Consider the following 27703-nt stretch of genomic DNA (forward strand, 5'->3'; position numbering starts at 1 on the left):
TCAATACTAAACGCTACATTGTGTGTACAGGACCTGTGGTGACATGGCCAAGGAGCAGAGCCGTGTGTGTGTAATGTCCAAGGAGCAGAGCCGTGTGTGTGTGTGTGTTTAATGGCCAAGGAGCAGAGCCCTGTGTGTAATGGCCAAGGAGCAGAGCCCTGTGTGTAATGGCCAAGGAGCAGAGCCCTGTGTGTAATGGCCAAGGAGCAGAGCCCTGTGTGTAATGGCCAAGGAGCAGAGCCCTGTGTGTAATGGCCAAGGAGCAGAGCCCTGTGTGTAATGGCCAAGGAGCAGAGCCCTGTGTGTAATGGCCAAGGAGCAGAGCCCTGTGTGTATGGCCAAGGAGCAGAGCCCTGTGTGTAATGGCCAAGGAGCAGAGCCCTGTGTGTAATGGCCAAGGAGCAGAGCCCTGTGTGTAATGGCCAAGGAGCAGAGCCCTGTGTGTAATGGCCAAGGAGCAGAGCCCTGTGTGTAATGGCCAAGGAGCAGAGCCCTGTGTGTAATGGCCAAGGAGCAGAGCCCTGTGTGTAATGGCCAAGGAGCAGAGCCCTGTGTGTAATGGCCAAGGAGCAGAGCCCTGTGTGTAATGGCCAAGGAGCAGAGCCCTGTGTGTAATGGCCAAGGAGCAGAGCCCTGTGTGTAATGGCCAAGGAGCAGAGCCCTGTGTGTAATGGCCAAGGAGCAGAGCCCTGTGTGTAATGGCCAAGGAGCAGAGCCCTGTGTGTAATGGCCAAGGAGCAGAGCCCTGTGTGTAATGGCCAAGGAGCAGAGCCCTGTGTGTAATGGCCAAGGAGCAGAGCCCTGTGTGTAATGGCCAAGGAGCAGAGCCCTGTGTGTAATGGCCAAGGAGCAGAGCCCTGTGTGTAATGGCCAAGGAGCAGAGCCCTGTGTGTAATGGCCAAGGAGCAGAGCCCTGTGTGTAATGGCCAAGGAGCAGAGCCCTGTGTGTAATGGCCAAGGAGCAGAGCCCTGTGTGTAATGGCCAAGGAGCAGAGCCCTGTGTGTAATGGCCAAGGAGCAGAGCCCTGTGTGTAATGGCCAAGGAGCAGAGCCCTGTGTGTAATGGCCAAGGAGCAGAGCCCTGTGTGTAATGGCCAAGGAGCAGAGCCCTGTGTGTAATGGCCAAGGAGCAGAGCCCTGTGTGTAATGGCCAAGGAGCAGAGCCCTGTGTGTAATGGCCAAGGAGCAGAGCCCTGTGTGTAATGGCCAAGGAGCAGAGCCCTGTGTGTAATGGCCAAGGAGCAGAGCCCTGTGTGTAATGGCCAAGGAGCAGAGCCCTGCGTGTGTGTAATGGCCAAGGAGCAGAGCCATGGTGTGTAATGGCCAAGGAGCAGAGCCCTGTGTGTGTAATGGCAAGGAGCAGAGCCCTGTGTGTAATGGCCAAGGAGCAGAGCCCTGTGTGTGTGTAATGGCCAAGGCGCAGAGCCCTGTGTGTGTGTGTAATGGCCAAGGAGCAGAGCCGTCTGTGTGTTAATGGCACAGGAGCAGAAGCCTGGTGTGTGTAAGGGCCAAGGAGCAGAGCGTGCGTGTGTTGTAATGGCCAAGGAGCAGAGCCGTGCGTGTGTGTAATGGCCAAGGAGCAGAGCCGTGCGTGTGTGTAATGGCCAAGGAGCAGAGCCGGCGTGTGTGTAATGGCCAAGGAGCAGTGTTATGTGGGCATTGTTTATCTAGCTCTGTTACATTATAGAGGAGACTAGTAATGGTTTCCCTGAATATAAATATAAATTGCCTCAAAATTCGTAACCCTCCTCGGCTAAACGGCTAAAAATACTCCTTAAAATTGCTAACAGTATTTTTACTCTTCTAATAAAAAAATGTGGTGCGAAGGTGACTGACAGGAATTTCGGAAAATGACCACTATTTCATCTTGAACGTGGCTGTGTCTGAGAAGCCGTGGCTATACTGACATATATTTTCTGCTCTTACACAGGTCAGCTATTACTACAGCTGTACTAATGATCGTTGGTGTTAATGCTGAGAAACGTCAGCGATAAAACTATGGTTTATGTTTCTGATCGATGACTGTGCCATAAAATTCATTGTTGTCAGTGACTCAATGTTTGTGGCATGGACATTTACACAAGGTGTTGCTGCCCAATGCATGGCTCTTGCCAAAGCTGTTGCTGTACTACGGTGATGTTCTTTAGTTCACTCCTGCTCTTCTCGGTTGTCAAATGTATTCAATGTCAGAACTTCTCGCCGCTCCTGTGGGGCGAGTAGGGTTGCACCAGGTATCGAATTATCGATACCAGGATTTGCCATTTACCATACTAGGCTGTGCAGCGCAGCCTAGTATCAGAGAACATGGAGCGCGCTGCTCTGTGTGCTCCATGTACCCTCAGCAGCACAGGGGACAAGGAAGCAGTCTTTCCCTCCCCCTGTGCTGCGGCTGCCACCAATGAGGAGAGGGTGGGGCGGAGGAGGGGAGGGTCTGTGGCCACTCCACCACTAATGATCACTAAACCATTTAATACAAAAACAGCAGGCGGACTATGTGATTCTGCCGCTGGCACCTGCCTCCTGTATTTGTATTAATAGTTTAAAAACATTGGTGGCGCAGTTCGCCCTTAACCCCCCCCAGTAATAAATCATTGGTGGCAGTGGCCACAGAGTCCCCTCCCCTCCTCCTCATTGGTGGTGCAGTGGTAGTTGTGATCGGAGCCCCAGCAGTGTAATCCTGGGGCTCCGATTGGTTACTATGGCAGCCAGGACGCTACTGAAGCCCTGGCTGCCATGGTAAGCTCCCTGCTGTCACAGGGCAGCAGGGAGTGTGAGATCCTATTCACCCGTATAGATCTCTATTAGGGTGAATAGGACAAGGGATTAAAAGATCCCAGGTTCTAGCCCCTAAAGGGGAAAAAATTATTAAATAAAACGTTCCATAAAATGCGGAATGCACACAGCTTTTTTTTATTTTATTTTTTTCATGGTATAGAAATCGAATCAAAATTTTGGCATGGTGACAACCCTAGGGGCAAGTGCTCTGGAACAGTACCTAAAGGGAATCTGTCACCTAAATTTGGATTATTATCTACAGTAATACATGAGTAGTCCTGCAGATATGAAGTCCAGATCACTATTTTGTGTTTTCCTACAGTCCTCTGATCCCCCGCTGTCAGCACTCAGATCTGTGCTGAAATACATTGTCGGGACTGCTGTGCATGTGCCTATGAGTCCTCCATTCTGTTAGAACAGCACACTGTGTATTTCAGCACCGCTATGAGCGCTGAAAGTCGGTGAACTGGGGGCAGTAGGAAAATAAAAAATAGTAATTTGGATTCCTTATTTGCAGTACTACTCATGTATGACTGTAGAATAGTCCAAAATCGGTGTGACAGATTCCTGTGTTAAAAATGGGCCCCACTGTAGAGGGGAAACTTTTTGTCCCCCCCCTTCCCTCCTAAAATAAGAGTCTGGTGTCAAATTCACTTTTAAAGGTAACTTGTCACCATGAAAATGAAAAATAATCCACAGACTGTAGGTTATAGAGCAGGAGGAGCTGAGCAGACTGATATATAGTTTTATGGGAAAGATTCAGTAAAACTTGTATTTTATACTTTTAATTTCCTGCTGTTTCTGGGCTTTGAAGTCGAGGAGGCAGTCCTATCAGTGACTGACAGCCTTCTCTCTATGACTGTATATACAGAGATAGCTGTCAGTCACTGATAGGACCGCCTCCTGGACTTCAAAGCCCAGAAACAGCAGGTAATGAAATATTTAAAATACAAGTTATACTAAATTTTTCCCATAAAACTATATATCAGTCTGCTTTGCTCCTCCTGCTCTATAACATGCTGTCTGTAGCTCAGCTAACAGGTTCAGCATGACAGGCTCCCTTTAATGGTTTTCATAAAGTATGTCTACACAGTCAAACGCTGACCAATACTATCCTTTGAAATACGGGGTACGATTTAGTCTGGGTAGTCATATGTTTCCAGGAGAATTCTGAGAAAGATGCTGCAGAATCATTATTTCATTAGGAATTTACTGTTCAAGCACATGCTCACTTTAATTGACTTTATTCAGTCCCGGAGAAGCCCGCTTTAGTTGGGCTGAGCACTAAGGTCTCATTCGCACATCCCTGTCCATGATGACATCCATGACAAGATGGTCAGTGGTTCATCCGTGAAGATGTCCGTGAAGGATTCATTTTTGGTCTGTGTCCACTTTTTTGCTCTCAGTGTGTAATCTATATTCTGTGGGCACTGCTCGGCTGAAAATTCCAGAGCATCTCCTACCAATGGTTTGTGAAAACCACAGACCAAACATAGGGGATCCATGACCCATAGACTGTAATGTGCATGGGGGATCTGTAATCATGGACAAGGGATTTTTCCGTGGTCCAAGGACCCATGGTCTGTGAAAAACCATGGATGTGTGAATACACACATTAATGTATTTTACCTCCCAACTAGAGCAAATGTCCACTTTGAGGCTAGCAATCAAAGTAACCGTCATCCCAGACAGGTTTGGTCTCCTCAGAGGGCTCTCTCTCTCATGTACATTATGCACCTTAATAGCCCAGTAATGAGCTGGACTTTGTTACAATGAAAACTTGCACTGGCCAGGAAGGGAATGATAGGCCCCACTACCAAAGTGTCCTTCATTCCATAAAAATCCAGTCTTGAAAACAGGACTTACTAAAGCCCTTAGCAAACTACTCTTTGCTTGAATACTCAGCTTTCCTTGATTCCTTGTATCTCATCTAGCTTTTCCTGGAAGTGATACCTACTCCCTGGAACCTAGTACACATATCTTGAGAAACTATAACGATCCCCAAATACTTTTCCTGTTGCTGTCTTACAAAAGATACAACATAGACTACAATGCATTTAATGTGTTATCCTGTATTAAAATTGGAAAACTTTTTTTTTTTTACTTATATTGTGTTTTATATTCTTTTTAAACAGACCAAAAACATGGAGGCAAGAATGGGAAAAAGGAAGGCCTGTCCGGCAGCTCCTTCTTCACTTGGTTCATGGTTATTGCTCTGCTGGGTGTTTGGACATCAGTTGCTGTCGTGTGGTTTGACCTTGTAGACTATGAAGAATTTATTGGTAAGAACTTGGGAAGGCTTCTTCATGATTGTCATTGTCCTTTTATTTTTTTTCTAATCAACCGAAAGAATGTTTCGCTTGCCATATGCTTATATGAACTGTCTGGTTTATTGGAACAAATGTTAAAGGGGTTGTCTGCTTTTTTCTATTGATGACCCATCTTAAGAATAGCTCATCAATATCAGATCGGCGGTGGTCCGACTCCCGACACCCCAGCCAATCACATCTTTGAAGAGAGCGCAGTGCTTGTACGAGCGCTGCCTTCTCTGCTCTGTTTACACCTGCACGCCGCTGCAATTGCGAAGGCTAGGAGGTAATTACAACTCCGCCCTTGCCATTTCCTTCAATGGGACGGCTCCTGCCTGTTCACTTGAATTGGAAAGAGCTGTCCCATTAAGCAGCTTCGCAGGAAGACACAGGAGCAGTTCTGGTCAACATGTTGACGGAACAGCCCGCAGCCAAAGTCAGGCGGTCACATAAGCACAGTCTAGATTGCGGAATTAGCGGCCCAACAGAATGGTAGGTAGTGGTGAGACGGTCTTCCTTCTACAGGTTGTCTGAAAACATAGAAGAACACCTTTAATGTTGTATTATGCTTTTGGTTTTTTGGTGTTGTGGGAAGTATTTAATTCTTGTTATATTGTACATTTTCCATGCTGTAATAGAACTTTGTTACTGAAGGTAGTTAAAAAGTAAAAACAAAAAAGTGCCTTATGTAAAATAAGTCTCCAGATAATCACTGGACATAAGGGGTTAAGGTGGTGCTAAGGTGCTCATACAGGTAAAATCTGCCTCTGATTCATCAGCGGGAAACTGTTTTTTGCTGCTAAATCCACAATCAACACTGGCCAACTTTAATGTAAAGGACTCCACCTTGTGCACACAGTGTCAAACGGTCGAGGTTTTTTCAGTAGCTGATTTGAAAGACACTTGAGAAGTGACATGTTAGGTCTTGGAAGCAGATTTGATTGTGGATTTCATGGAACTCAATGGGGAAATGGAGAAACCTCCAGCAACCACTTTTCTAAAACCTCCACCAAATTACCAATGCTGCTGCTGATGTTTCTGCTGTGGATTTTAACCGTGTGAACATACCCTTAGGCCTCTCTCACACAAGTGAGTTTCGACCCATTTATTTCAATTGGTATATGCGTGAGCATTGTTTTTCACTGATCAGCTCTGCGTTCAGGATACATTGCACCACGGCCCTGGCCCTATAGGAATAAATGGGGCTGCATGAAAAACCAAAGGCATCTGAATTCAATATGTTTTTCACGGACGGCTGCTAGGAGTTGTGTGTTATTCATTAGTTTTTTTTTTATCGCGTGTGAAAATAGCCTCAAAAACTGCATCTGTGTGGGTGCAGGAAAAATGCAAGAAATGAACAAATTTGCTGAAAACTCTGAAGAAAACTAAAGGAAAACTCAGTTTTTCACTGACAAGTTTTGCATCACTCGTGTGAAAGAGGCCTAAGTCTATCTTAACTCGGGTTAGTTACACAACCTCAATATGAGTACAAAGGATAACTGTCCCACCATGTCATTCACTTAGGGGATGGATCAGAAAATACTTGCTTGTCTATAGATGCATCATTTTGTGTTAATGCTTGACTATACCTTCTTGTACATTTTTTTATTTTATTTTTTATAAAGGTAACCTGTCACCGGGATTTTGGGTATAGAGCTGAGGACATGGGTTGCTAGATGGCCGCTAGCACATCCGCAATATCCAGTCCCCATAGCTCTGTGTGCTTTTATTGTGTAAAAAAAAAAACTATTTAAAACATATGCAAATTAACCTGAGATAAGTCCTGTCCCTGAGATGAGTCAGGGACAGGACTCATCTCAGGTTAATTTGCATATATATCAAATCGTTGTTTTTTTTACACAATAAAAGCACACAGCTATGGGGACTGGATATTGCGGATGTGCTAGCGGCCATCTAGCAACCCATATCCTCATCTCTATACCCAAAATCCCGGTGACAGGTTCCCTTTAAGTATGAGCAGCATTTTTCTCATTTGAAATATCATCTTTATGGAACACACGTGTTTTAGTTTTTTCTGTTGGAATGAAACTAATGAATTAAAGGGGGTTTCCAGGTCTTGGATATTGATAACTTATCCTCAGGATAGGTCATCAATATCAGATAGGTGGGGATCCGACACTCAAACCCCCCACCGATTTAGTTGTTTTGGGTCGCTGCCAGCTTAGGAAACCATTCAGTGTAGAGCTCTGTACACTGTGTAGTTTCCGGTGCCGGCGTACTGCAGCTCAACTCCCATTCACTTGAAAAGGATGTGAGCTGCAGTACCCTGACCTGGCCACTACACAGTGTATAGAGCTGTCTGCCACCAGCTCCGTACCCTGCCCAAAACAGCTGATCAGTGGGGATGCCTGGTGTCAAACTCCCACTGATCTGATATTGACGACCTATCCTGAGGATACGTCATCAAAATCGAAGCCCTGGAAAACCACTTTAAAGGGGTTCTCGGGGAATTAAAAAAAATAAAATGCTTAAATATTACTTCATTATAAATATATTCTCAAATACAATTCATTATTTATAATGGCTCGTTTTTGTCTGGGGAGAAATCATATGGGGAAACAAAATGGCCGCTGTCCTATTAATTCACACACAAAACCTGTCCTGATCACACATGAGGACAAGTTACTTACAAAACTGAGATAAAGAACTGCCTTATGCTCTTCCTCCTCTCTACTTGTCAGGGATTATGATCCTGAATACAGATGATAAGAACTTTTAGCTAAATCTCTAGGAAATTTAGTTCATGAGGAGACATGAAGTACAGAGAGGACGGACAGGACAGGCTGTGGTAATGGAGACTGTAAACAAGTACTGCTGCTCACCCTCCTCTCATGTCTCCTCATAATTTCCATTCCCACAGAGATTCACCTGTGTTCAGGATCATGATTCCTGACGAGCAGAGAGAAGGATGCTCTTTAGCTCAATGTTGTGAAGTAACTTGTCCTCCTGTGTGATTAGGACAGGTTTTGTGTTTACTGATAGGACGGCGGCCATTTTATTTGTCCTAATGATTTCTCCCTAGACAAAGTAATGAAAGGTATTTGTGAATATATTTATTATAAAATAATATTTAAGTATTTTCATTTTTTTAATGATTACTGGAGAACCCCTTTTAAGCTGCCAAGATTTACTCAAGAATTTTTGCTATTTTTAAGTTTACGTTGTGTTGACATCATTGCTCTGATACCATCATGCAGGAATAAACTGCTTCCAGCACATTCTCCCCAGTGAATACTTGCCTGTTGTGGGACTATGTTGTTTTCTTCATTTGGCAGGTTTTATAAATTGTAGAAGGCTTCTCATGTGAATATAGATAATGTATGATGTTCAGGGTAAAGTTGTCAGATCTCACAGGTTATAATATATACTGGTGTATATACCGTATATATACAATAAATGTACAAATTTCTATATTTTTATCACACATGCAGCCAAGGCAAAGGATTTCCGTTATAACTTGTCAGAGGCTCTTCAAGGTAACAAAGTTGTTGTTTTTTTTTTTTTTTGTGTTTTTTTTTTTTTTTTTTTTACCCTTCTACATTACCTTCTCCAAACCATGTCTTCCTTTTAAAACTTGCTGGAGAAAAAATGCTTTCTTGATGGAGAATTGGTGGAGGTCCCAGAGGTCTAACCTCCGCTGATCATAAAGTGATGGCATGTCCTTGCAATACACCATCACTTTACAAGATGAGAGGAGAAGAGCGGTAATTTCACTTTAAGCTTGAGCTGGCCTTACAGATTAAATAAAACTTCATCCAACCCAATGATTTCGGTGGGATGACCAACTAATGTGTATACAGGCTTTCCCTCGACAGCAGATAAAGGGCATCAGCTTTCTTCCCAATTCAGGACACATCGGTGCTCGAGGAGTTGGGGGTGACAGCTGTCGATTGGACACCCCATCTGATCGGTATGGCCAGCTTTGGCTCTGCTTAGGCACCATTTAAGGAAGGGGGGCTTCTCTGTTCTGAGTGCAGTCACCAAAAAGATGAAAAAAACATTGGTAGCACTCCAATAAGAAGTTAAAAAAAAAAGTGGATGTCTTTATTCACCCATGCTAGTGCAACATTTCAGCTCAACTCAATGAAGCCTTTGTCAAGTAATGCAACATGTGCCAAATCAAGGTTTATATACACACGTGATCATTATCATACATAATATACAATTATACAATAAAATGCTGTAAAAAGTAATTTTCCAAAAACATGACTCCATTGTGATATTGTGACCATGATAAAACTATCAGAATTCATAATATGAATATCGCCCAAATATCCTTACAGTGATAAAAAATATAAAATGCTAATTATTAATTGTAATTACATACAGGGCTCACCCTAACTTATACTCCATAGACATGTAAACAGTAGGGGGAAAACAAGCGGGACCCCTACAAACCTGATTACTAAAGCATCTCCAATCCACAAATGTATAAATACTAACAACAAAGGGGAGTAGGCGGAACCCAGTCACTCCACCCCATGTCACTGCCTCCGTTTTTTTAAATCTTTTGTGACTTTTGGATTTTGGTCCTGGATCCAGAGAAATGCAGGGTGCAATCTCGAAGTGTGCTGCTTTTTTTTTTTTTTTTTCTTTTGTACAGGTTTTAAAAGAAATATAGGTATTAGTTTCCTACATTTGTGATTAGCAAATGACTGGCATATGAGACTTTAAGGGGTATTTCCATCACAGAAAATGGGGGGCATATCGCTAGGAGAACGTAGCGGGGAGAGCTTTGGCCGGAGGACCCCGGATTTCCCGGGGTCCGTCCACCACCAAGTGCTGCTCCCATAGAAGTGAATAGGAGCGCACAGCCAGCGCTTGGCTATTTTCGGCGGCCCCATAGAAATGAATGGAGGGCGGCTGCGCATGCGCTCCGTTCTCATTGTAAGTGTGGATTCCAGGTTTGGGACCCGCACCTATCAGACAATGGAGGCATATCCTAGCGAAATGCCCCCTTTGTCTGTGATGGGAATACCCTTTTAAAGCAGCTCTGTCACCAGAATCAACCCTATTAAACCAGACATGCTGGTTGATAGGGCTCATCATGCTGATTAAAACAATACATTTCCTTTGTCTGTATGCTAAACATCTGCAGAGAAATCTGCATTTTTATTCCTGTGCAAATGAGCTGTTCGAGCACCAGGAGGTGGGGCTGAATTCTTTGAGCACTGCTTTGTAACACCCCTTGTGCTCTGCACACTCCCCAGTGTCGGCTTCCCAGCTGATCAGCGTGGGGATGGGACTTCTGTGCGGCAGCTCCCAAGTCCCATGCGGTTACCTAACACTGGGAGGAAGTTAAAGCCACTTCCTCTCAGTACTCTGGTGCATCCGCATGGGAAGGATTACACCGGGCCAGGTGGGTATGGGGAGGAATGGGCATATAATAGTGATTCTCAACAAGTGTGCCTCCAGCCACATGCTAGGAGGTGTAGTTTTGCAACAGCTGGAGGCACACTGGTTGGGAAACACTAATATATGCCCATTCTCTCCCTTCATATGCCCATTCCCCCTCCTTATATGGCATGCCCATTTATTAACCCTTGTACAAAGGAAAAGTAAAACAGTTGTCGATGGCAACCAAATTCCAGCTTAAATTTTTCAGTAACTGCACCGCTGTTGTAATTGGTATCGGTGAGTACTTAAATAAAAGTATCGGTACTCGGTCTTAAAAAAAATAAAAAAATAAATGGTATCGGGACATCCCTATTGACAAGCACAATATATGATTTTAAAGACACCAGCAATATACACTCACCTAAAGAATTATTAGGAACACCTGTTCTATTTCTCATTAATGCGATTATCTAGTCAACCAATCACATGGCAGTTGCTTCAATGCATGTACGGTTGTGGTCCTGGTCAAGACAATCTCCTGAACTCCAAACTGAATGTCAGAATGGGAAAGAAAGGTGATTTAAGCAATTTTGAGCGTGGCATGGTTGTTGGTGCCAGGCGGGCCGGTCTGAGTATTTCACAATCTGCTCAGTTACTGGGATTTTCACGCACAACCATTTCTAGGGTTTACAAAGAATGGTGTGAAAAGGGGAAAACATCGAGTATGCGGCAGTCCTGTGGGCGAAAATGCCTTGTTGATGCTAGAGGTCAGAGGAGAATGGGCCGACTGATTCAAGCTGATAGAAGAGCAACGTTGACTGAAATAACCACTCGTTACAACCGAGGTATGCAGCAAAGCATTTGTGAAGCCACAACACGCACAACCTTGAGGCGGAAGGGCTGCAACAGCAGAAGACCCCACCGGGTACCACTCATCTCCACTACAATTTGCACAAGCTCACCAAAATTGGACTGTTGAAGACTGGAAAAATGTTGCCTGGTCTGATGAGTCTCGATTTCTGTTGAGACATTCAAATGGTAGAGTCCGAATTTGGCGTAAACAGAATGAGAACTTGTATCCATCATGCCTTGTTACCACTGTGCAGGCTGGCGGTGGTGTAATGGTGTGGGGGATGTTTTCTGGGCACACTTTAGGCCCCTTAGTGCCAATTGGCCATCGTTTAAATGCCACGGGCTACCTGAGCATTGTTTCTGACCATGTCCATCCCTTCATGACCACCATGTACCCATCCTCTGATGGCTACTTCCAGCAGGATAATGCACCATGTCATAAAGCTCGAATCATTTCAAATTGGTTTCTTGAACATGACAATGAGTTCACTGTACTAAAATGGCCCCCACAGTCACCAGATCTCAACCCAATAGAGCATCTTTGGGATGTGGTGGAACGGGAGCTTCGTGCCCTGGATGTGCATCCCTCAAATCTCCATCAACTGCAAGATGCTATCCTATCAATATGGGCCAACATTTCTAAAGAATGCTATCAGCACCTTGTTGAATCAATGCCACGTAGAATTAAGGCAGTTCTGAAGGCAAAAGGGGGTCCAACACCGTATTAGTATGGTGTTCCTAATAATTCTTTAGGTGAGTGTATGTTAGCTTATAAGCATAGAGAAAAACATGCATCTCTACGTGGTAATGCTATAACTTGGTGGTAAGTGTGTGGTTCTGCTTGTAGAGATTGCAGGTTTGAATCCTGGGAAAGACTTTTATAAACTTTTTTTTTCTTTCCGTTTTTTTTTTTTTGTTTGTTTGTTTTTTTTGAAAACTATTACTGGTTTATTCACAGGCACACTATATGATTATAAAGAAACCAGCAATATTTATTAGCTTTTTAAGCGTAAAAACATTATTTTTAATATGATAGTTATAGGGGGTCATTTATCAAAACTGGTGTAAAGTTGAACTGGTTTAATTGCCCATAGCAACCAATCACATTCCACCTTTCATTTTTCAGAGCTGCTTTGAAAAATGAAAGGTGGAATCTGATTGGTTGCTATGGGCAATTAAGCCAGTTCTACTTTACACCAGTTTAGATAAATGACCCCCCCTAGACTTTTATTATGGGTTAAATGTGGAAGAGAAACCTGGAAGTCTCTCCCAAGATTCAAACCTGGGATCTCTACATTCAACCATACACTTATTATCACCATACCTTACTACCACTGGATAAGTTTTTTTATTTTATTTTTTCTATGCTTATAAGCGAACACCTACTACTAGTGTCTTTCTAATCACATTTTGTGCCTGTGAATAAAGCATTATTATATATATATATTAGCTTTCTGAGCAGGTCTCAGTATGGGGAAGCTATAGTACAGTGTAGAGTATATGATATGTAGATTCCAGGACACAGCTCTGCCCTCAGCATGTCTAGCCCTGTCTATCAAGAGGAGGGGGAGTGTGCAGAGCACAGGGGTGTTACAAAGCAGTGCTCAAAGCATTCAGCCCGCCTACTGGTGCTCGAACTTCTCATTTGCATATGAGTAAAACAATAGATTTCTCTGCAGCTGTTTAGCATACAGACAAAGGAAGTGGCATTTTAATCAGTATGATGAGCCCTACCAGCCCGTATGTCTGGTTTAATAGGGTTGATCCTGGCGGCAGAGGTGCTTTAACCGCCTCCGGACCGCCTAACGCAGATGTGCGGTCCGGAGGCGGCAGCCCTGCACACGACAACGCATATACGCGTCATCTCGCGAGGGCCGGGATTTCCTGTGAACGCGCGCACACAGGCGCGCGCGCTCACAGGAACGGAAGGTAAGCGAGTGGATCTCCAGCCTGCCAGCGGCAATCGCTCACTGGCAGGCTGGAGATCTGATTTTTTTTAACCCCTAACAGGTATATTAGACGCTGTTTTGATAACAGCGTCTAATATACCTGGTCCTCTGGTGGTCCCTTTTGTTAGGATCGACCACCAGAGGACACAGGTAGGTCAGTAAAGTCGCACCCAAACACTACACTACACTACACACCCCCCCCCCCCCCGTCACTTATTAACCCTTTATGAACCCCTGATCACCCATGATCACCCCATATAAACTCCCTGATCACCCCCCTGTCATTGATCACCGCCCTGTCATTGATCACCCCCCTGTAAGGCTCCATTCAGACGTCCGCATGATTTTTACGGATCCATGGATCGGATCCGCAAAACACATGCGAACGTCTGAATGGAGCCTTACAGGGGGGTGATCAATGACAGGGGGTGATCAGGGAGTGTATATGGGTGATCACCCGCCTGTCATTGATCACCCCCCTGTAAGGCTCCATTCAGACGTCCGTATGATTTTTACGGATCCATGGATACATGGATCGGATCCGCAAAACACATGCGGACGTCTGAATGGAGCCTTACAGGGGGGTGATCAATGACAGGCGGGTGATCAATGACAGGGGGTGATCAGGGAGTGTATATGGGTGATCACCCGCCTGTCATTGATCACCCCCCTGTAAGGCTCCATTCAGACGTCCGCATGTGTTTTGCGGATCCGATCCATGGATCCGTAAAAATCGGACGTCTGAATGGAGCCTTACCAGGGGGGTGATCCGGGAGTCTATATGGGTGATCACCCCCCTGTCATTGATCACCCCCCTGTCATTGATCACCCCCCCCCCCCCCCCCCCGTAAGGCTCCATTCAGACATTTTTTTGCCCCAAGTTAGCGGAAATTTTTTGTTTGTTTTTGTTTTTTCTTACTAAGTCTCATATTCCACTAACTTGTGTCAAAAAATAAAATCTCACATGAACTCACCATACCCCTCACGGAATCCAAATGCGTAAACATTTTTAGACATTTATATTCCAGACTTCTTCTCACGCTTTAGGGCCCCTAAAAAGCCAGGGCAGTATAAATACCCCACATGTGACCCCATTTCGGAAAGAAGACACCCCAAGGTATTCGCTGAGGGGCATATTGAGTCCATGAAAGATTGACATTTTTGTCCTAAGTTAGTGGAAAGTGAGACTTTGTGAGAAAAAAACAAAAAAAATCAATATCCGCTAACTTATGCAAAAAAAATAAAATTTCTATGAACTCGCCAGGCCCCTCATTGAATACCTCGGGGTGTCTTCTTTCCAAAGTGGGGTCACATGTGGGGTATTTATACTGCCCTGGCTTTTTAGGGGCCCGAAAGTGTGAGAAGAAGTCTGGGATCCAAATGTCTAAAAATGCCCTCCTAAAAGGAATTTGGGCACCTTTGCGCATCTAGGCTGCAAAAAAGTGTCACACATATGGTATCGCCGTACTCAGGAGAAGTTGGGGAATGTGTTTTGGGGTGTCATTTTACATATACCCATGCTGGGTGAGAAAAATATCTTGGTCAAATGCCAACTTTGTATAAAAAAATTGGAAAAGTTGTCTTTTGCCAAGATATTTCTCTCACCCAGCATGGGTATATGTAAAATGACACCCCAAAACACATTCCCCAACTTCTCCTGAGTACGGCGATACCAGATGTGTGACACTTTTTTGCAGCCAAGGTGGGCAAAGGGGCACATATTCCAAAGTGCACCTTTCGGATTTCACCGGTCATTTTTTACACATTTTGATTGCAAAGTTCTTCTCACACATTTTGGGCCCCTAAATTGCCAGGGCAGTATAACTACCCCACAAGTGACCCCATTTTGGAAAGAAGACACCCCAAGGTATTCCGTGAGGGGCATGGCGAGTTCCTAGAATTTTTTATTTTTTGTCGCAAGTTAGTGGAATATGAGACTTTGTAAGAAAAATATAAAAATAAAAAATCATCATCATTTTCCGCTAACTTGTGACAAAAAATAAAAAGTTCTATGAACTCACTATGCCCATCAGCGAATACCTTAGGGTGTCTACCTTCCGAAATGGGGTCATTTGTGGGGTTTTTCTACTGTTTGGGCATTGTAGAACCTCAGGAAACATGACAGGTGCTCAGAAACTCAGAGCTGCCTCAAAAAGCGGAAATTCACATTTTTGTACCATAGTTTGTAAACGCTATAACTTTTACCCAAACCATTTTTTTTTTTTTTGCCCAAACATTTTTTTTTTATCAAAGACATGTAGAAATATAAATTTAGCGAAAAATTTATATATGGATGTCGTTTTTTTTGCAAAATTTTACAGCTGAAAGTGAAAAATGTCATTTTTTTTTGCAAAAAAATCGTTACATTTCGATTAATAACAAAAAAAGTAAAAATGTCAGCAGCAATAAAATACCACCAAATGAAAGCTCTATTAGTGAGAAGAAAAGGAGGTAAAATTCATTTGGGTGGTAAGTTGCATGACCGAGCGATAAACGGTGAAAGTAGTGTAGTGCAGAATTGTAAAAAGTGCTCTGGTCATGAAGGGGGTTTCAGCTAGCGGGGCTGAAGTGGTTAAAGGGCATCTGTCAGCAGATTTGTACCTATGAAACTGGCTGACCGGTTACATGTGCGTTTGGCAGCTGAAGGCATCTGTGTAGGTCCCATGTTCATATTTGCCCACATTGCTGAGAAGTTATGTTTTAATATATGCAAATGAGCCTCTAAGAGCAACGGGGATGCATGCGCAGTGCAGCTTCCTCAACTTTCAGGTCTCCGTTTTCTGTGTAGGTGCAGGGACCTGCACCTATCAGACAATAGGGACATATAATAGCGATATACCCCATTGTCTCAGATGGGGAAAACCCCTTTAGATGACAAGTAACTATACCTTTATGATGAGCACTGTATTGTCTCGTACATCTGTGTAGTAAAATTCTTACTGGGTTGTCAAAAACGCACAATAGTGTTTCAATCTTGTGAAAACAAGTGCCACGAAACCACTCAAGATTTCTGTACATGTCGCCAGATGTTTGACTTCTATGAAGGAGCTTTCTAGCCATGCTCTATAACCTGTGCAGAAGTCCAAGGGGCTGTGCAAAAGTCATTGCACAGGGAGGGGACTAGATAAGCTGTGTCCATCACCTATTATAAATGGTGGATCCTGTGTTACCTTTCTTTGTAATTTTCCTGTGATGTCTACAGAATAGGAATTGTCACCCTGTTATTAGGCTTAGTGGCTACTGTGAAAGATTTTGTTTTAAGATATATATTGAAATGGAAACAACTTTCCCAATAATCCTTAAAAAATACACTTGATGTAAATAATGGGTAATTTTCTGATGACACATTCTTGTCAAGCTGTTGTTAACCCCTTAAGGACCTCCGTCGTACAGGTACGGCGGAAGTCCGGTTTTTAAACATGGCACGTGCAGTGGGCGCCATACCCTCCAGGTTTCTGCTATTTTAAATAGCAGAGACCTGCGGCACATGTATGCGATCAGCCATAAGGCTGATTGCATACATTTTCCCCTTTTTAAGATGCCGTGGTCAAATGTGACCACGGCGTCAGAGCAGTCCGAAAGTGGAAGCCGCGCGCTTCTGCTCCCGTAACAACGTTCCCTGGCTGAGGGAACCTGTTACATTGCTGAAATAGCCCGAAAACTCAGCAGGCTTGGGAGTCTATTTCAGGAATATACCAATACAGGCCACTGGGTGGCAGCATTGTATTGTTATATTGCAAATTAACTGTTCAATGATGGCTATATAGCCATCAATGAACACAATGGGCAATCGATTGCCAGTTATTGTCAACCAAGGTGACTTAGGGGAAAAAGAGGGGAGATAATGAAGTAGGTATACTGCAGATCACCAATAATTGCAAAAAGTATACTAAGAAAGCGATCCAAAATTCATTAAGTATACATAAAACATAACTTTTAATAGTATTATCTTCTAAAATAGATGGCCCTCAAGGTAAATTAATAATGGTACAAATAAACAAACAAAAATAAAAACCAAAGCTTCCGTCAAAATGAATCATCACGGTACCAGTGGACAAACAAGGACAAAGCTTTTTGTGTAGTAGGAATAATGGTGCACGGCGGCACACTAAAGTGAAAACCGTTTGTCCTACCACACCGTCTGTGAGTTCCAAAACGCATCAATTCTCCCGGCTAACAGGATGAGGATGTCCCTGCGAAAAATTGAATTGCTGCATATAAAGAGGGGATTGAGACTACATATCCCTGATGTTGCCCTAGAGTGGGGGTGCTATACTGGCCCTGATAGCCTAACCACAGAGCACCTGCCCTGACGAGGGCGACCCCTAGTTCGCCCTATCCTAGTTAATCCGTACATGCATGTTTCGCTTTCAAATGAGAAGAAATAGGCTCATCAGGGGAAACACAAGGAAGCTGGGCTTATCATAAAGAGTACGAAAAATAAGTACTAATGAGCTGAAACCATAGGTTTCTGTCAGTGCACCTATATGTTCCAATTATGAAAGAAGTAAACCTATGATGTGGCTTAAGTTTAAAAAAGTAAAGGGAGGGGGGTGGTGGCAACAGATAAACGCCCCACTCCTCCATGAACAGGGGCCCGATGTTACCCGCAGGCTATATGTGGCCTAACAAAATGCTCAGCCCGCCGGTATTTAAACTCGTGACGGCCTCAGAACGAGGCCTGGCTCCCAGCGTAATGACATAGGTGACGCCTCAGGCCGCGCTAACGCATATGGGGTTTAACTTCCTAAGTTGCCGGGTAACTAAGAGTCTCCCAGCAGAGTGACGCAAGTGGCGTATGATGACATGACCGCGTCAGGCCGTGCTAAGACATACGCAGTCCTGACTGACTAGGTTGCCCGGACGTGTTCCCGGCTCCTGTCAGTAGCGGGGCCGCGCAGTATGGATATTGGCATTTATCGCATAACTGTTATTGAAGTTACCTGAACATCATGACACAGGAATACTGAACATGGTACATTAGAATGATATGGCCATTAAGGAAAAAAATAAACCAAATGAAAAATAAAATACAAATTAAAAAAGGGAGAAGGATGAAGGGAATATAAAGGGGAGAAAGGGGGGGTAGGGTTGAAAGGCTAGAGGAGCACCTCAGCCCTTAGGTATTAGAGAAAAACCTTTTGTAATATATAAATAAATATGTAGATTAGTTAAAACAGCTGAAATTAAGCTGTTCATTTAAACCCAAGGGAGAGACTGTATGCAAGATGAAAGTCCAACGGACTTCGTGTTGTAACAGAGTGCGGTCCCAGTCACCTCCTCGAATTAGGGGTCCGACTGCTTCTATGCCCACTTGGAATTGATACACTTGGAATTGCCCTGATGGCATTCGTTGATATGTCTGGACACAGCCGTGTCCCTCATATTTTTGATGTCCCCCAAGTGTTCCCCTATGCGTCTGCGTAATTCATGTCTGGTCTTGCCTATGTATTCTTTTTGACAATCACAAGTGATTTTGTAAATTACTCCCCGGGTGCGACAGTTGATGAAATCCCTGATGGGAAAGGTACGTTGTAAATTGGTACTATAAAACTTTGCTGGTCTATATTGTACTGCTGGCCACGCATCCACTACACCTAAAGCAGCCTTCAGGTTTACGGTCCACTTTGGGGAATAGCGGTGCAGTGGCTGTGAACAAGAAGGTCCTTCAGACTACTGTCCTTTCTAAATGTAATCTGTGGATATTCATAGATTATGTTCACAATGTCAGGATCCATAAGAAGGATGGGCCAGTGTCTATTTAGGACCCCTCTGGCTTGGTCTGCAGCTCCATCAAAGGTAGCGATCAGACGGATGTTTTGATCAACATTCATTTTTCTTTTAGGTACCAGTAGTTCAGTACGAGCTGTAGATAAAGCTGTTTGATAGGCTGTTCTAATTACATTGTCCAGGTATCCTCTGGATAGAAACCTAGCCCTTAGATCGTCCACTTCCTTAACAAACTCAGTCTTTTTGGAGCAATTCCGGCATAGGCGCAGATATTGTCCACATGGGATACCTCTCTTAAGAGGGGTAGGATGACTACTACTCCAGTGGAGGACAGAGTTGGTTGAGGTCGGTTTTCTGTAAATGGTAGTAGCTAATTTTTCCCTAAGTTTGAAATTTTTTGGCATGGCAGCTTTCCTGGCTGGTGGCCTTAATGCTGATTCATGGCTTAATGAGGCCAAGGAAGTTTTTTCCGACAAAACATACATTCAAAAGAAGTTCACTCCATCTTTTAAAACTGCATTTAAAGAATTGAATAAACTATACAGGGGACATCTATCTGGTTGGTGGGAGGTCCAGAGCCTCAACTATATCAAACACGGGATCGTCCCTAGAGGTCTCAGAATCTCATTAATCCCCGTCTACAAACAAAGAAGTCTGGGGTTTAATAGTCGGTGGGAACAGTTAGCTACCACTAGTTCCTTGCAATTTATGACATTATTATTGGAAGAGGAGAAAATTAACTTGGAGAACCTCAGTGGTAAATTCAAAGCCCAAATTGAGGTCACCAAAACATTTTCCCAAGACCCAGACTTCATTAATAAAGAGAAGTAATTACAGATCTCTATTGAAAAATATCAATGTTATTTGAGAGAACACAAGCACAGACAGTTCAATAGAGCCCTAGCTGAGTTCAAAGAGAACAAGGCTTATTCAGTTTTAAAAGACAAACTACCTAGCAGATAAATGGTTTCTGATTTGTCTACTACAGAGACTAACCTCTCTGACAGTAACCGTGAACAAACCACAAAACCCGCTAAAAATGAAATTGGAAACCTTTATAGGAGAAGTAGGGGGAGAGGAGGTAGAGGGCAATCCTCAGGCTCCTTCAATAATCTTTTAGACCAAGGGATAACTTATCCCTTAAGAAATCGATCAAATACATGGGAGCAACAGGCCAGAAATAATTAATCTGTCAGACAGACCCTTGCATCCTGTAGAAATGGCTCTTCTAAGTAAAGGTCTTTCCTTCGTCCCGACACGTCGCTTTGATGTCATTACCTGGGCAAAGGACTTACACCTTTTTGTCCGTAAGCTTAAATTGCACAACTTCTTTAAGAATATTGATAAGTGTCAGTGGCAGGACTTGGGAATTCCTTTGGATCTATTATGTGATGTTAAATTACTACACAGTTTGGCTGAAGTGGGAAACCATCCTGAGGGGGAGGACCCATTCCCCGCTTTAAAAAATTAAAGGTAGAAAATGCCCCTTTCAAGTGATTTATCATGTCTTGATGTTTTCCTTCAAGTTATATCGGCAGTTTAGATAAATCTATCTTCAGTCACACCATCAAAAAACTGTACAGGGGAGTAATGGGAAGCAATCTTCTGCTTGAGAAATGATTCTTCAATTACTATTAAACCTTCTGATAAAGGGGGAAATACCGTAACTATGAACTCTGACAACTATAAAATTATGTGCGAACATATATTATGGGATAGGGCGAGTTACGATATACTTACCTCCAACACCACTGAATCATATCTGGTTGAGCTTAGGGACATCCTCTTAGACACCAAAGTTAGAAGACTCATTTCTCAGGAGGAATATGATTTCCTTTATCCGAAATTTCCAGTAACCGCGACCTTTTACAGTTTGCCCAAAATTTTTCCAGGCACTAGCCCATTGAAAGGGAGGCCGATTGTCTCTGGGGTTGGCAGTATTGGTCAAAATCTGAGAATTTATATTGATCGTATCCTCGTGCCTTTCGTGGTGTCTCTATCGTCATACACTAGGGACACCATGGGCCTCCTTAAGAGACTAGACGAGATCACTATCAATAGTCCATTCTAGGAAGTATTGATGTGGAAGCACTCTACTCCTCTATTCCCCACGAAGCCGAACTTAATGCCGTAAAGCACTATTTAAGTATGAGCACAATAGCTTTGTTCTGAGACTCCTCCAATACTTAACCACAATTTCTTCCTTTTTAATGGTAAAATATACCACCAGCTCAAGGACACAGCAATGGGCTGTTCCCGCGCACCATCCTATGCAAATTTGCTCCTGGGCTGGAGGGAATCCACCATAGTTTTCGGTGATGGATCATTGTCAGGTACCGAGGATATTTCATTCTGGGCCCGGTACATTGACGATATTTTCAATATTTGGAACGACACCAAATCTGCCTTCTCAAACTTTGTTGAGAATCTAAACATCAGTGACATTGGATTGAGATTCACATGAGTCCAGTACAGAAACCCTCCCTTTTTTGGACATTTGCATTTCCAGGAAGGGATCAGAGGAATTATTCTACTACCATTTATAGAAAACTGACCTCAACCAACTCTGTCCTCCACTGGAGTAGCAGTCAGCAGTCCTCTTAAGAGGGGTGTCCCACGTGGACAATATCTGCACCTATGCCGAAATTGCTCCAAAAAGACTGAGTTTAAGGAAGCGGACAATATAAGGGCTAGGTTTCTGTCCAGAGGGTACCTGGACAATGTACTGAACAGCCTATCAAACAGCTTTATCTACAGCTCGTACTGAACTACTGGTACCTAAAAGAAAAATTAATGTTGATCAAAACATCCGTCTGATCGCTACCTTTGATGGAGCTGCAGACCAAGCCAGAGGGGTCCTAAATAGACACTGGCCCATCCTTCTTATGGATCCTGACATTGTGAACATAATCTATGAATATCCACAGATTACATTTAGAAAGGACAGTAGTCTGAAGGACCTTCTTGTTCACAGCCACTACACCCCTATTCCCCAAAGTGGACCGTAAACCTGAAGGCTGCTTTAGGTGTAGTGGATGCGTGGCCAGCAGTACAATATAGACCAACAAATCAATTATTATAGTACCAATTTACAACGTACCTTTCCCATCAGGGATTTCATCAACTGTCGCACCCGGACCCCCTCCGATCAGCTGTTTGAGAAGGCAGCGGTGCTCCAGCAGCGCTGCGGCCTTCTCACTGTTTACCGCTGGCCCAGTGATGTCACGACAAGTTTTAACTGGCCTGGGCATGGCTAAGCTCCGTTTATTTGAAATTGAGCTTAACCCCTCCCAGGCCTGTTGATACTAGTCGTGATGTCACTGGGCCAGCAGTAATCGGTGAGAAGGCCGCGGCGCTGCTGGAGCGCCGCTAACCCCGGGTCCCTGCCGGTCAGATGCTGATTATCTATCCAGATGATAGATCATCATTTTAAACAAACTGCAGAACTCCTTTAATTTCAGCTGGGAGTGTCTTAGTTACCCGGCAACTTAGGAAGTTAGGAGCATGTATGCCTTAGTGCGGCCCAAGGCGTCACCTACATCATTACACTGGGAGCCAGGGCTCGTTCTGAGGCCGTCTTGAGTTTAAATACCGGCGGGCTGAGCATCTTGTTAGGCCACATATAGCCTGCGGGTAACATCGGGCCCCTGTTCATGGAGGAGTGGGGCGTTTATCTGTTGCCACCACCCCCCTCCCTTTACTTTTTTAAACTTAAGCCACATCATAGGTTTACTTCTTTGATAATTGGAACTTATAGGTGCACTGACAGAAACCTATGGTTTCAGCTCATTAGTACTTATTTTTCGTACTCTTTATGATAAGCCCAGCTTCATTGTGTTTCCCCTGATGAGCCTATTTCTTCTCATTTGAAAGCGAAACATGCATGTACGGATTAACTAGGATAGGGCTAAGTAGGGCCAGTTTATTTAGGGAAAGGTTCTGGACGGGGTCGCCCTTGTCAGGGTGGGTGCTTTGTGGTTAGGCTATATCAGGGCCAGTATAGCACCCCCACTCTAGGGCAACATCAGAGATATGTAGTCTTAATCCCCGCTTTATATGCAGCAATTAAATTTTTCCCAGGGACGACATCATCCTGTTTGCTGGGAGAATTGATGCGTTTTGGAACTCACCGACTGAGTGGTAGGACAAACGGTTTTCACTTTAGTGTGCCGCCGTGCACCATTATTCCTACTACACAAAAAGCTTTGTCCTTGTTTGTCCACTGGTACCGTGATGATTCATTTTGACGGAAGCTTTGGTTTTTATTTTTGTTTGTTTATTTGTACTATTATTATTTACCTTGAGGGCCATCTATTTTAGAAGATAATACTATTAAAAGTTATGTTTTATGTATACTTAATGAATTTTGGATCACTCTCATATTTTTTTTCATCCAAGGTGACTTAAAAAAAGTAAAGAACAGAGTTAAAAAAAAGTTTTTACAAATAAAAAAAAAATAAAAAAAAATTAAAAGTTCAAATCACCCTCCTTTCCTTAACATAAAAGTACTTAATCGATGAAAAAAATAAACATCATGGGCATCGCCGCTTGCGAAAATGCCCATACAATTAAAGTATAACAATATTAATGGAATACGGCTAATGGCGTAACGGAAAAAATAAATAAAAACTGCCAATTCGCGATTTTGTGTCACTTCAACTCTCCAATAATTATATTTTTTTTAAGTGATCAAAAAGTAGCACACACTTCAAATTGGTATCGCTGATAAGTACAGATCGCCCTTGAAAAAATGAGCCCTCACACAGCCCCTGTGCACATAACTACAAAAAAGTTATAGGGTTCAGAATATGGTGATAGATTTTTTTTTTTTTTTCTTTTTTTATTCTCAAAGGTTCTCAAGAACAAATATGCAAGTGTGGTATCTTGTAACTGTACTGACCTGGAGAATGACGATAACAGGTCAATTTTACTGCATAGTGTATTGTGTAAAAAAATTAATAAAATGATAACCTTCGTCAGAATAGAAGTTTTTTTTTTTCCCAATTCTACCCCATTTGGAATTTTCTTTTCTGTTTCCCACTACATGGTATGCAGCCGTAAATGGTGTCATTAGAAAGTGCAACTTGACCCTTGAGAAAAATAATTCATATTTGGAAAAGATTACCATTATCAATGATGGGTCAAATTATTTTGGTAAAGATGGTATTTCTTCCCACGGTTCTGTTTGTATTACAGAACGCTCCAGTGTGGTTGCCGAAAAACGTTTTTAGAACGATTGACAAAGAAATTGGGGAGTTTATTTGGAAGGGCGGGAATACCTAGGCTGAAAAAATAAATGCTTCAATTACCTGTTAAAGAGGGGGGTTTGTCGCTTCCAAATTGGCACTTATATTTTTTGGTGGCACAATTTGGCAATATGAAGGAAGGGGAGGTAAGCCCTTTGTTGAGATGCAATATAATGAAAATGGGAGATAAGGCTAAACAGGGTAAATTGGTGGAGGTTTTAGAATCTGGTATCTTGGGGAACACAAGCAGTGATAATCAAATATTTAATTTAATGGACTACACTTGTTAAGGAATAAAAAAAAATAATGTGTATAAAAAGTTATTTAGAATATGGAATAATATTACTGTAATTTGAGTGAAATTCTGAAAATCAGGCAGTATGTAAATTGGGAAAATAGAGGAATATGTTTGAGTCACATTTTTGAGGGGGATATAATGAAGGACTTTGAAAAAGAAATTTGGGATCCTAAAAAAAAAGATTTTTTTAAAGTATTTACAAATTTGGAATGCAATTAATTCACCAGTTGAAATCTAAAAAAGCCCCTTCTGATAATATTAGTCACTTTCTCGGGAATATAGAAAAGTTAAAGGTAGTATTTCAAGGAGATATAAGATAAGGATAATAATTGTAGCGAAAGAATAATGGAAAAAAGATGTTGATGGTTTGTCAGATAATAATGGAAAGATGCATTAAGTAATAGGCCTTTGGTGTCATTAAGGGCCTCACACTGGGTTTCTCAGTTCGTTGTTATACATGGGTTACATCGCCAACCTAAAAAATGGGCTTAAGCGCCACAGATGAGTGTTCAAGATGTGGCGAAGATCAGGCAGGTCTGGTTCATTTAATATGGAGATGTGTCAAGTTATTTAGATATTGGTCTGAAATAGCAGCTGTTATTGATAAAGCTTTAGGAGTACAAATACACAGTGGCCCTGTGGCTTGTATTTTGGGGGGTACAATACTTTTGGGTTTGCGGAAGGTGGTGAAACAAGTACTCTGTAAGCTGCTGTTTCAGGCGAGATTGCTTATTTTGAGAAAATGGACAGAAAAAGACCAGCCTTCTGTGAAGGAATGGAAGATATCTGTGAATAACATGATAACAATGGAAAGGATAATATTTAATAATAGGGGGATGAAGGATTGTTTTTGTGAAATATGGAATCACTGGCTTAATAAAATCTAAGTTTGGGAAAATGGGATTAATTGTAAAGGTGTTGTGTTTTTTTTTTGTTTGTTTTTTTCCCTTTCTCTTTCTGGTCTCTCTCCTCTCTCTATGGGGACAGGATTGGGTGAAAAATGGGGGTATTGATGTATTTGAAATTGTATAAATAAAACTAAAAAAAAAAAAAAAAGTTCAACTTGTCCCGCAAGAAATAAGCCCTCATAAGGCTATGTGAATGGAAAAATAAAAAAGTTTGGACTATGGGAATGCAGGGAGTAAAAAACAAAAATGCAAAAATGGAAAATCTTAGGGTGTCACAGACATACCGAGACATATGGATGTCCCTGCGACAGTGGGTGACAGAAGATCTTTGAGACTGGCAACACGGGCTTTGAACTGACAGGTTTCCTTGTGGATCATTAGGCTAGACGTCTGTGTTGTTTCTGATACTGGCCACACCTCTAACCTCCAGGTGTTGCTATTGTGGTCGTTTAACTTTCCTTATTTATTGTTGCTTCTCCCACAATGCTGTGCGGTTTATAGCTTCAGTGGTATCTGTGGTCTGCTGGTGTTTGGTTCTCGACTGAGTGCCTGTTGCTGCCATAACTACTGGAAAGTTAAGCGTTTCCTTTTACCTTTTGCATTTTGTTTTTTCTGTGTGTTGTTTTTCCCTTGACCTTTGTTGTAGGCCCTAGAGAGACTCCAGTTCGTCCTTACTTTCTGGAGGTACAGGTAGTCTCAGTCCTGTCACAATCGCCAGGGTCTTATAGGGTGAGTTAGGACTCTAGTTACTCCTGTGTATGAACTCTCCTACCTTTTGGGGTCTGTTCATACTGATAGTCAGTCAGGACTGTGGCTAGGGATTTGACTAGGAGTTGTCCTTCTTTCTTCCCTAGCTTTCAGGTCTTGTTCCTTGTTCCCTCTCCTTCGTTGTGGTGTCTCCCTACCATACATGGGCGTGACACAGGGTCTTTTAAGGCTTAAATGAAAACTCAAGTTTTAGTATTGGGGTGGAACTTGGGTTGCTGCCAAATTTGAGAAAATAAATTGCCCTACCACTTAATGGGGTCCAGTATTTTTTCTCTAACATTTTCTGTTCTTATGATTTCAGTCAGTCTCTTGTAGTAAATGAATGCAACTTTTCACTCTGACTTTTCGTTCTGAATTTCTTAACCAGGAAAACTGGGAGATTACGATGCAGATGGTGATGGAGATTTTGACGTGGACGATGCCAAGGTTTTGCTAGGCAAGTACAGCCTTCTTTGCGGTTTCGTGACCTAATTCTGCAAGCAGTTTACTACGTAGCTTGCCTTTGTTATGTTTGCTCATGTCCTAAAATAAAGTGCTAAGAGCATTATACGTAAAGTAATGTGGCAAGTCGTACATCGGTTATCTTTATAATGCAGTGTATGGTTTTATTGCAAGTTAAATGTGTCCACAATGTGCATGCCTGTTTGTTTCATCCCATGCATGCTTATACCCATCATGTTTAAGAGCTTGTATAGAAATAATAACTTGTGTCTCCATTACATCTTTGAATATGAGAAGCTTCATAAAATGGAAATGAAATCTGCTTTTTTTTTTCTATTTGTTAACTTAAAGGGGTTTTCCAGGGATAAAAGGAGACAAGATACTTTTAGTAATAATTTTGAAAACCCCTTTAATTTACATGAACTCATGTGCTAAACTGGATTTTAGATTTGAAATAATGAGTTTTTCCTTTGCACTTGATGGCTGGCATTCATGCATGTTTGCTCATATCATTATTTTAATTAGCAGCTTAATAAAGCATAGCTACTTAGGTTAATGGCAAACTGCTCAAATAGTCATTCAGAAGTATTTGATATTGGCATTTTATTTGCAGGAGAAATCCAAAAGACTAGAGATGCAGGCTGGTAGCAGTACAGTTAGTGTATATTGCATCTGTTACAGTTTAGTCTGTGGTTCAAAATATTATATTTATATTTTTGAGATTTATAGAGCTTTAAGTGATACTATCTCTAAATATTCCCTCCCCCTTACAAATATGCAAAGGGATATCTCCCAAGAAAAAGAACCCTCTCACCAGCAAGTGGCTCCCTATGAGTCAAGATTTGACTTTCCAACAAGTCTTGGGTTTTGACAAGTGAATATAGCCAAGCCAGATGTCCACTCGTAGACCGATGTTTCAGGGTGCTTGCCCCTCATCAGTATGGAGCAGCATTCTGGTTGGCTCAGTGCGATGCCTTGTAAGTGGATTTGGCAGGGTGCTGAATCTCCTTAGAGGCCAGTCCTGTGTGGAGACTTACTGGACGTTCTCCATGAAATGGAGACTTATTGG

The 27703-nt window shown here is 42.6% G+C and overlaps 1 protein-coding gene across 5 annotated transcripts in view; it reads left to right on the plus strand.

Moving 5' to 3' along the window:
* ASPH (aspartate beta-hydroxylase) overlaps positions 1 to 27703 on the plus strand; it is a 222058-nt gene that overhangs the window by 29598 nt on the left and 164757 nt on the right. For all 5 annotated transcript variants that reach the window (XM_044295090.1, XM_044295092.1, XM_044295093.1 and 2 more), the window contains exons 2-3: positions 4911 to 5057; positions 26561 to 26629. In XM_044295090.1, the coding sequence (XP_044151025.1) occupies positions 4911 to 5057; positions 26561 to 26629 (216 nt within the window). The remainder of the gene's footprint in view (positions 1 to 4910; positions 5058 to 26560; positions 26630 to 27703) is intronic.

Source organism: Bufo gargarizans, chromosome 5 (genome assembly GCF_014858855.1).
Source record: "Bufo gargarizans isolate SCDJY-AF-19 chromosome 5, ASM1485885v1, whole genome shotgun sequence".
NCBI classification, from domain to species: domain Eukaryota; kingdom Metazoa; phylum Chordata; class Amphibia; order Anura; family Bufonidae; genus Bufo; species Bufo gargarizans.